We start from the raw sequence: 10378 nt of genomic DNA, 5'->3' as shown, positions 1-10378 counted from the left end.
GCAGGGCACGCAGCCGGGTGGCAGAGCTCGGACCCCACACCGGCCCTCCCGCCGCCGACGCCTCCGCGGGGCTCGGCCTCCCGCCGCCGCCGCCGCCGCCGCCGCCGCCTCCGCGGGGCTCGGCCTCCCGCCGCCGCCGCCCCGGCCTGGAAGGCGCCCAGCGGCCCCGCCGGGCCAGCGTCTGTCCGCCCGGCGCCGCCCCGCCCGCGCCCCGAGCCAGGCCGCCGCCGGACTGCGGAGCGGTGAGTGCGGCCGCGGGGGGACCGGGCCCGGCCCCGCAGCTCCCGGACCTCCCAGACCGGCCGTCCCCATCCGGAGCCGCAGAGCGGCCCTCCCCCGGCCCCGGATCCGGCCCCGCCGCCCCGCCCGCCCGGGGCCCGGGGCCCGGGGCCCGGGCCCCCGGTCCCGGCCTCTCCCCTCCCGCAGGGCCCGGTCCCCGGTCCCCGGTCCCGGCCTCTCCCCTCCCGCAGGGCCCGGTGCGCTGTCCGCCCCGCCCCCCTCCCGGAATTCGGGCCCAAAATAGCTCACCTCCCGCCCCGGGGGAGCCAGAGCCGCAGCCGCCAGCGCGGCCGCTCCTCCGAGCCGGGAAGCGGGGTCCCCGGCCGGGCGTCCCGGGGAGCCCCCCTCGGCCCAGGCCCCGGGATTTGGCTGCCAGCACCCCCCTCCACCGCCGGCGCCCCTGGGACCCGGGGGTCCAGCCCCCCCCCCCCCCGGCCCTTGCACATCCCCCCTCGGGGGCCCTCGGATCCTTCAGTCTGGACACGCCGTCCCTGTTCTTTCGGGGGACGGACCCCGGCATCGGGGACCTCCGCCCAGGAGCTGAGGCTTAGGGATCGGCACCCCTTTCCTTCTCCGGGGACCCCCCCCCCCCCCCAGCCCCAGATCCCGTCCCCGCGGCGGGGCGGCCCAGACGCCCCAGATCCCTCCCTCCCCCGGGGTTTGGGGGCTGGGCCGGCGCGGCGGGAGGGAGGGAGGCCGGAGGGGGCAGGAGGGAGGCCCGAGGGGCAGGGAGGAGGTGAGGGAGCCTCGGGGTGGGGACGGGGCTGGAGGGTCTCGGCGATAAACAAACCCTAAACAGGCGCGTTGCCACAGCAACGGCCTCGGCGGGCCTCCCCTGGAGACGGCGCTGCGGCTGGTCGGGGCCCCCAGCAGCCCCCACGCCGCCAGCTGTTGTGTCTTCCTGTTTTGTCTCCATGGCGACGGTGACCTCAGCCTTCCATCCCCCCCCCCCCCAGGGTGAGCGGAGGTTCAGTTATTTCCCGGGGGCGGGCCCTGCGCTGGCCACGCCCCGGGGGAGCCCTGGCTTCGGGGAGTCCCGTTATCCGCCGGGCCCCCCATCCTCCCCATCGCGCGCCCGCCCCGCCCTCCCCCGGCTCCGCCCGCGCCGGCTCCCCACCCAACCGCTACCCCACCCACCGCCATCCGCACCCACCGCCACCCCACCCACCGCCATCCCCACCCAGTCCGCAGCCCCTTCCAGTCCGCAGCTGTCGCCGGGCTCCCACTCCCGCCGCCGCCGCCGCCAGCCCAGAGGTGAGGGAGGCTGCGGTCCAGGGCTCCTGGTGCGAAGGAGGCATGGGCGTCCGAGTCCCTAGAAAGACTGGGGCTGAGCCAGACTCGGGTTCTGGGGAGGAGAGGGATGTGGGGAGGAGGGGCTGGGGACCTGGATCCCAGAGGGCACAGGACTGAGGGAAGAGGGGGGAACGGGGGCCTGGGCTCCTGGGTCTGAGGGAGGAGGCTGGGGGCCTGGGCTCCTGGGTCTGAGGGAGGAGGCTGGGGGCCTGGACTCCTGGGTCTGAGGGAGGAGGGGCTGGAGGTCCCCCTGGGTCTGAGGGAGGAGGGCTGGGGGCCTGGGCTCCTGGGTCTGAGGGAGGAGGCTGGGGGCCTGGACTCCTGGGTCTGAGGGAGGAGGGGCTGGAGGTCCCCCTGGGTCTGAGGGAGGAGGCTGGGGGCCTGGGCTCCTGGGTTTGAGGGAGGAGGCTGGGGGCCTTGGGCTGAGGGAGGAGGCTGGGGCCTGGGGCTGAGGGAGGAGGGCTGGGCTCCTGGGTCTGAGGGAGGAGGCTGGGGGCCTGGGGCTGAGGGAGGAGGGCTGGGGGACCCCCTGGGTCTGAGGGAGGAGGCTGGGGGCCTGGACTCCTGGGTCTGAGGGAGGAGGGGCTGGAGGTTCCCCTGGGTCTGAGGGAGGAGGCTGGGGGCCTGGGCTCCTGGGTTTGAGGGAGGAGGCTGGGGGCCTTGGGCTGAGGGAGGAGGCTGGGGGCCTTGGGCTGAGGGAGGAGGCTGGGGCCTGGGGCTGAGGGAGGAGGCTGGGGGCCTTGGGCTGAGGGAGGAGGCTGGGGCCTGGGGCTGAGGGAGGAGGGCTGGGGGACCCCCTGGGGCTGAGGGAGGAGGATGGGGACAAGAGGCCCTCAGGAGGGGAGGAGCTGGGAGCAGCGGGAGTCCTGAGTTTGGGAAAGCGTGTGGCCGGGGGTGCGGATGCTGGACCTCCCGGTCCCGGGCACAGAATGGGAACCTGGGGCTGCAGAGCCCGCGCCCGGAGGGAGCCGGGGGAGAGCCAGGCGGTGGCCGGCCTGGGCGTGGGGCGTGGGGAGCACATGCTGGGCTCGGGCGCCCCCCTCCGGCCGCGCAGGGACGGGGCGTGGCCGGGGGAGTCCCTCTCCCTCCCGGCCCGTCCCCTTCCTCCGGGCGGCCCGACTTCCTCCTAACGGGCCCGGGAGGAGGGAGGAGGGAGGAGGGAGGAGGGAGGGCCCGGGGAGCACCTCCCAGGTGGCCCGGGGGACACCTTCCTTCCCGGAGGAGGAGGAGGAGGAGGAGGAGGAGGAGGAGGGACCGCTTAGCTCTCGGTTCCCCAGCGGGGCGCGCAGCTCCGGGCCTGGAGGCGGTGTGTGTGTGTGTGTGTGTGTGTGTGTGTGTCTCCCCGCCAGGCAATCACACCCCCCCCCCCCCAGCCCGGTTCCCGGTCACCCTCCCCCAGAGGCCCTCCTGGGGGGCCCGGCGCCCCGCCCTTCCCCAGAGGGACCCAGAACTCCCACCGTGAACGCGCCAGACGTGTGCGCCCCAGGCCTCTCCAGCCGGGCCCCGGAGTCCGGGCGCCCCGCCCCCAAGCCGAGGCGCGGGGCGGGGGTCCCCGCCGCATTCCGGTGGCCGCGGCCTGAGTCCTTATAAGGCCGGGGACACGGATCGGGCCGGCGGCCGCCCCGCAGCCTCCGCCCAGCGCCCTCCCCCGGCGGGGCGGGGCGGCGGCCGGGCGCACGCCCCCGCGGCGCGCACTTTGGCCCAGAGGCTGGGGTTCCACCCCCGATTGGGGGGGACGGGGGTGCAGGGGGGGAGGGAGGGAGGTGCGGCTGCCTGGTCCGAGCTGCTGCCGTCTCCTAGGGGCGGGGCGGGGGTGGGGTGAGGGGGGGAGCCTTCTCGCCCCGGCGGGGCTGTCGCCTGGGTCTCCGGGGGCGGAGCCGGGCTGAGCGCACGCTGACGTCCTCTCTCTCTCTCGGCCTCTCTTATGCTCTGACTAACCTTTTCCAGGTGCCTCTGACTTCATCTGCCACGCGAGCCAGATCTTTCTCCGTCGGGATCCTCAGCTAAGACCGCAGGTAACGGAGCTGGGGGCCTGGGCTCCTGGGTCTGAGGGAGGAGGCTGGGGGCCTGGGCTCCTGGGTCTGAGGGAGGAGGGCTGGGGGCCTGGGCTCCTGGGTCTGAGGGAGGAGGGGCTGGGGGCCTGGGCTCCCGAGTCTGAGGGAGGAGGGCTGGGGGCCTGGGCTCCTGGGTCTGAGGGAGGAAGGCTGGGGGCCTGGGCTCCTGGGTCTGAGGGAGGAGGGCTGGGGGCCTGGGCTCCTGGGTCTGAGGGAGGAGGGCTGGGGGCCTGGGCTCCTGGGTCTGAGGAAGGAGGGCTGGGGGCCTGGACTCCTGGATCTGAGGGAGGAGGCTGGGGGCCTGGGCTCCTGGGTCTGAGGGAGGAGGGGCTGGAGGTCCCCTGGGTCTGATGGAGGAGGCTGGGGGCCTGGGCTCCTGGGTCTGAGGGAGGAGGGCTGGGGGCCGGGGCTCCTGGGTCTGAGGGAGGAGGGCTGGGGGCCTGGGCTCCTGGGTCTGAGGGAGGAGGGCCTGGGGCTCCTGGGTCTGAGGGAGGAGGGCTGGGGGCCTGGGCTCCTGGGTCTGAGGGAGGAGGCTGGGGGCCTGGGCTCCTGGGTCTGAGGGAGGAGGGGCTGGAGGTCCCCCTGGGTCTGAGGGAGGAGGGCTGGGGGCCTGGGCTCCTGGGTCTGAGGGAGGAGGGCTGGGGGCCTGGGCTCCTGGGTCTGAGGGAGGAGGGGCTGGGGCCTGGACTCCTGGGTCTGAGGGAGGAGGGGCTGGAGGTCCTCCTGGGTCTGAGGGAGGAGGCTGGGGGCCTGGGCTCCTGGGTCTGAGGGAGGAGGGGCTGGGGCCTGGACTCCCGGATCTGAGGGAGGAGTGGCTGGGGCGCGGTGTCTGTCTGGCTTCTGGATCCTGAGAAATGTACGCGGGACAAGGAGTATCTGGGGAAGGAGGGTGTGAGGACTGGCTCCGGTGTCCAGGGGGCGGGGTGAGGGGTGGGGGGAGCCTGCTCGCTGGCTCTGAGCGGGAAGGGGAAGTTATTTCCATCACCGAGGGAGGCCTCTGCGCCTCTAGGAGTGGCCGCGGGGACTGGAGCCTTTGTGCCCGACGGGGGACCTGGAGGGCTGGAGGGCGGGGCAGGAAGCAGGTGTCTCAGAGCAGGTGGCTGGCCGCCTGGTGTGCTGGCTTCTGGGGAGCTCAGAACCCCGAGACCCGAAGCTACATAACACGGAAACCTGGAGATTTCGGTGGAACAGCCGACCAGATCACTGGACACTTTAGAATCCGGGAGATGAATTGCTTTAAAAAAACAAACAAACCCAAACAGCGCTGACCGGTGTGGCTCAGTGGATAGAGCGTTGGTCTGCGGACTGCAGGGTCCCAGGTTCCAATCCTGTCAAGGGCATGTACGTTGGTTGCAGGCACATTCTCCAGTGGGGGGCGTGCAGGAGGCGGCTGATCGGTGTCTTCTCTCTCGTCGATGTTTCTAACTCTCTCTCTCCCTTCCTCTCTGTAAAAAAAAAAAAAAAAAAAAAAAAAGAATAAAACATTTTAAAAAATAATAAAGGCAAACAGTTTTATTAGAGAGGGAGAAAGGGAGAGGGATGGATGGAAACATCTATTAGCTGCCTCCTGTGCGCCCCCTACTGGGGATCAAGCCCGAAATACGGCCATGTGTCAGACTGGGGACTGGGAATGGAACCCTTGACCTCTTGGTTCATGGACCCGCTCTTAACCGCTGAGCCACACGGGCTGGCTGGCCCCGGCTGGGGGGAGCCGAGTTCCCACGAAGGAGAGGAGCCAGCTGGCCGGGGTTCTGAGGGAGTTGGGCTCCACGTGGGGGAGGGGGGCAGGGCAAGAGGAAGCTGGACTTCCTTTGGGTCGAAGCTCTCCTGGGACTCCTGGTCTCTGAGGTGGGGGTGGAGGAGGGGGGGGATGCTCAGAGGCGAGGGGTGATTAGATGTGGGTCCCTGAGGATGCAGAACTGGGCAGGCCGGACTCCCGGACTTTCGGAGGCCAGAACTATATCGAGGTCCCCTTAGGCTGAAGAGGAAGTGGGGTGCAGAACTCCGGGTACCCCAAAGAGGGGAAGTTGAGAGAGAGAGAGAGAGAGAGAGATGGACTGTTAAGAGGTCATAAGACACCGCCTCTTGTTCTGACAGGGAGGGATTGCTTTAGAGCCCAGTCTTGTATTATTATTATTTTAAAAAATATATTTTTACTGATTTCAGAGAGGAAGGGAGAAGGAGAGAGAACTAGAAACATCAATGATGAGAGAGAATCATCGATTGGCTGCCTCTGGCACGCCCCCTCCACTGGGGATGAGCCACAACACATGCCCTTGACGGGAATCAAATCCAGGGCCAGCCGAAACCGGTTTGGCTCAGTGGTAGAGCGTCGGTCTGCGGACTGAAGGGCCCCAGGTTCGATTCCAGTCAGGAGCATGTACCTGAGTTGCGGGCACATCCCCAATAGGGGGTGTGCAAGAGGCAGCTGGTCGATGTTTCTCTCTCATCGACATTTCTATCTCTCTATATCTCTCCCTTCCTCTCTGTGAAAAAGATAAAAATTAAAAAAAAATCCAGGGCCCTTCAGTCCACAGGCTGATGCTCTATCCACTGAGCCAAACCAGCTAGGGTTTCTTTTTTAAAATATATTTTATTGATTTAAAAAAATATATCTATTTTACTGATTTTGTACAGAGAGGAAGGGAGAGGGATAGAGAGTTAGAAACATTGATGAGAGAGAAACATTGATCAGCTGCCTCCTCCACATACTAGGGATTTGCCCACAACCAGGGTACATGTCCTTGACCGGAATCGAACCTGGGACCCTTCAGTCCACAGACCGACGCTCTATCCATTGAGCCAAACCGGTCTCGGCCAATAAAGTATATTTAAAAAAACAAAAACAAAAAACAAAAAATAACAACAAACTAACAACAAAATAGACTCGCCCAGGCCGTGGTATTTTGTGGAAGAGCCACATCCGAGGGGCCAGAGAGCCGCAGTTTGCTGACCATGGGCATTGGGGATACCCCCAGGCTCCAGTCCCCCCCCCCCCCTCCCCGGGGCCGGCCAAGGCCAGGGGGGGCCTGAGTCCTCCCGGCCGGCGCCTTCTCCGTTCACCCTCCTCCCTCCCCCCTCCCCCCGCAGCCATGCCGGTGACCGTGACGCGCACGACCATCACCACCACGTCCTCCGCCTCGCCCACCGTGCTGGGCTCCCCGCGGGCGCTGACCCAGCCGCTGGGCCTGCTCCGCCTGCTGCAGCTGCTGTCCACCTGCGTGGCCTTCTCGCTGGTGGCCAGCGTCAACGCCTGGGTGGGCTTCTCGGGCAACTTCTGCATGTTCGCCTGGTGCTTCTGCTTCGCCGTGACCCTCGTCATCATCGCCGTGGAGCTGGCCGGGCTGCAGGCCCGCTTCCCGCTGTCCTGGCGCAACTTCCCCATCACCTTCGCCTGCTACGCCGCCCTCTTCTGCCTGACGGCCTCCGTCCTCTACCCGGCCACCTACGTCCAGTTCATGGGCCAGGGCCGCTCGCGCGACCACGCCATCGCCGCCACCGCCTTCTCCTGCCTGGCCTGCCTGGCCTACGCCACCGAGGTGGCCTGGACCCGGGCCCGGCCCGGCGAGGTCACCGGCTACATGGCCACCGTGCCGGGCCTGCTCAAGGTGGTGGAGACCTTCGTGGCCTGCATCATCTTCGCCTTCATCAGCGACCCCTACATGTACAAGGACCGGCCGGCGCTGGAGTGGTGCGTGGCCGTCTACGCCATCTGCTTCATCCTGGCGGCCGTGGCCATCCTGCTCAACCTGTTCGACTGCACCAACGCCCTGCCGGTGCCCTTCCCCACCTTCCTGTCCGGCCTGGCGCTCCTGTCCGTGCTGTGCTACGCCTCCGCCATGGTCCTGTGGCCGCTCTACCAGTTCGACGAGAAGCACGGCGGCCAGCCCCGGCGCGCCAGGGACCCCAGCTGCCGGGGCAGCCACGTCCAGTACGTGTGCCCCTGGGACCGCCGCCTGGCGGTGGCCATCCTCACCGCCATCAACCTGCTGGCCTACGTGGCCGACCTGGTGCACTCGGCCCACCTGGTCTTCGTCCGGGTCTGAGGCGTGCCATCCGGGACCCGCCCGACTCCCTCTCTCTCTCTCTTTCTCTCTCTCTCTCTCTCTCCTCTCCTCTCTCTCTCTCTCTCTCTTTCTCTCTCTCCCTCTCTCTCTCCCTCTCTCTCTCACCAGGGTGTCTCTGATCTCCTCCCAAGTCCTCCCCCTGCATCTCCTCTCCTCCTCATCCCTGTCACCTGCTCTCCCCCCACCCCTGTCCCATGCCCTCTGTCCCCTTCCCTTCCTGCGTCTTTTTCTTTAAAAAAAAAAAAAAATAGGTTTTATTGAGTTTTCACAGAGGGGAAGAGAGAGGGATAGGAAGCTGGAAACATCCATCAGCTGCCTCCTGCACGCCCCCTACTGGGCATGCGCCCGCAACCAAGGCACATGCCCCTGACCGGAATCGAACCCGGGACCGTTCAGTCCGCAGGCCGAGGCTCCATCCACTGAGCCACACCGGTTTCGGCCCTGCGTCTTTCTTCGGCTGCCCACACCCCGGGTTGCCTGTCCCCGCCCCCCCCCCCCCCCCCCCCCTCCTCACTCGCTCTCTCCTTTTCCTCCCTGGTCTGTTCCCATGTGCTTTCTCGCCTGCCTTGTTTTCGGTACCACTTCTTCCTCCCACATCACTTCTTCTACTTTCCTTAGGGAGCCCTGGGACTTTTTGGTCACACACCCCCACCCCCCGCCTCCACTGCCACCCCAACTCCAAAGGTGCTGAGCTCCACGCCCCCACACCCCCCCATAGCAGCTGGTCAGACCCCGGGCCCCCTTAGGGGCCTCATTGCCAAAGCATGTGCCCACGCTGGCTGTGCCTTCGTAGTAGGTGTGTGTGTGTGTGTGTGTGTGTGTGTGTTTTGGGGGGTGGGAGGGTAGCTAGGGACTGGGACCCTTCTCTCGCAGTGGAAGGGGGTATATAGTAAAGCTGCCCCTTTAAGTAAAAATAAAAAAATCCCTGGAGGCCAGTTATTTCCAGCTAGAGGCCCGGTGCATGAAATTCGTGCAAGGGGCTCAGCCCTCGCAGGCCCAACTGCCTCGTGGTCCCACGGCCCCGCCCGCTGGTCGTTCCGGAAGGTCATCCAGAGGTCATCCTGCAGACCCGTCTAATTAGCACATTAGCTCTTTATTAAATAGGACCGGCAGGAGGCTTACATCACAGACCCTGGTCCTTAGGGGCCCCACCTGGCGCCCAGTCTCACCAGGATTCTTGCCAGGCTTACCAAAACCCCCGCCCCACGGCCTGTCTTAAAGGGACCCAAGGACGGTGGCTGTCTGTCTTCCATCCTGACTACCCTCTGGGTACGACGCTGTCTACAGTATTTCCAGGGGGACGGGAACCTGGGGCCCCAGCCTCAGTGTGACACAGAGCATGTGCCGCCTTAGCTGGGAGGAGAGCAAGGGAGCCTGGGATTTTTTCTCTTCTTCCTGTCACAAGGGCAGAAATGACTGCTGGGTGGTCCTCTTCTTAAAGGGGAAGAGTTCCTTTTTTTTTTAAATTTGTGGGTGGGCTGGACAGGTGGGGATCGCTGCCCCCCTGAGTGCATGAGACACGCGTGTTTCTGTGTGCGTAGCTGCTTCCTGCTGCCGCTTCCTGCCTCTCTGGGACTCAACACGCCTCACATGATATATATATATATATAAATGTATAGATACATATTTTATTTTTTTTTTAATTCCCTGGAGCTTCTGGTTCCCATCGGCCCCTGCTGTCCATCAGAGAGGGAGGCTTCGTCCCTCCCGTCCCCAGCCACCTCCACATCCACGACGTTCTTTATTTTATTTTTTACCTCCATATAAAGGTCCAAGGAAGACTTGTGCGTGCTTTATTATTGGGGGGGGACTTGGGGAGGCAGGGCGAGGCCCGGGTTCCTGGGCCTGATGGGAAGAAGGGGGCGGGGCTGGCCTCAGAGAAGTACGAGTTGAGTCTGGGTCTTGCAGATTGCTCTCAAACCAGGAGAGCTGGTTAGGATAGAGACGAACAAGATTCGCTTTTTAAAAAAAATATATTTTATTGATTTTCTTACAGAGAGGAAGGGAGAGGGATAGAGAGCTAGAAACATCGATGACAGACATCAACCAGCTGCCTCCTGCACACTTCCTAACGGGATGTGCCCACAACCAAGGTACATGCCCTTGACCGGAATTGAACCTCGGACCTTCCAATCTGCAGGCCGACGCTCTATCCACTGAGCCAAACCGGTTTCGGCGCTCTCTCTTTTTTAAAAAATACATTTTTATTGATTTCAGAAAGGGAGAGATAGAAAGGTCAATGATGAGAGAGAATCATGGATGGCGCACGCCCTCTAGTGGCGGGTCGAGCCCACAACCAGAGCATGTGCCCTTGGCTGGGACCCTTTAGTCCGCAGGCCCACGCTCTACTCACTGAGCCACACCGGCTAGAGCGAGGGGCAGCCTCTCTTTGGTCTCTGCCCTGTGCACCCCAGAACTGGCCTGTACCAACCCCCACCCCCCAAAGGGCGTCTCCTCCCCACCCGCATCCCATGCTCGAACCCCTCCTGGAAGGCGCGGGAGACCCGCTCTAAAACCCGGGGGCTGAGACGCAGATGACCGGGAAGGGCCCCGGGAGCCCTGGGACCGAGCGCTGTGGGATTCCGAGGGCAGTTTTCGGGGCCACCCCCAGCCCCAGCCCCACCCCATCTGCTCTGGGGCCCGGCGGGCCTGGGGATGGCTGGCTGGACGGCCAGAGCACCCCCC

General features: G+C 65.5%; 1 protein-coding gene across 2 annotated transcripts; it reads left to right on the top strand.

The window, feature by feature from the left end:
* Positions 1–216: 216 nt before the first annotated feature.
* Positions 217–7844, top strand: MYADM (myeloid associated differentiation marker). 2 transcript variants are annotated; one of them, XM_045582259.1, is made up of 3 exons: positions 217–242; positions 3520–3587; positions 6717–7844. In XM_045582259.1, exon 3 carries the CDS (start codon positions 6719–6721, stop codon positions 7670–7672), a length of 954 nt encoding a protein of 317 aa, XP_045438215.1. In that variant the 5' UTR covers positions 217–242; positions 3520–3587; positions 6717–6718; the 3' UTR covers positions 7673–7844. The 2 variants fall into 2 exon arrangements, with proteins under 2 accessions (XP_045438215.1, XP_036295366.1); XM_036439473.2 differs by lacking the exon at positions 217–242 and adding an exon at positions 1432–1533.
* Positions 7845–10378: the final 2534 nt, after the last annotated feature.

The sequence above is a fragment of the Pipistrellus kuhlii genome, unplaced genomic scaffold (assembly GCF_014108245.1).
Source record: "Pipistrellus kuhlii isolate mPipKuh1 unplaced genomic scaffold, mPipKuh1.p scaffold_m20_p_156, whole genome shotgun sequence".
Lineage (NCBI taxonomy): Eukaryota > Metazoa > Chordata > Mammalia > Chiroptera > Vespertilionidae > Pipistrellus > Pipistrellus kuhlii.
The sequence above is the reverse complement of the archived record's forward strand: the minus strand, read 5'-3'. Positions and strand labels throughout refer to the sequence as shown.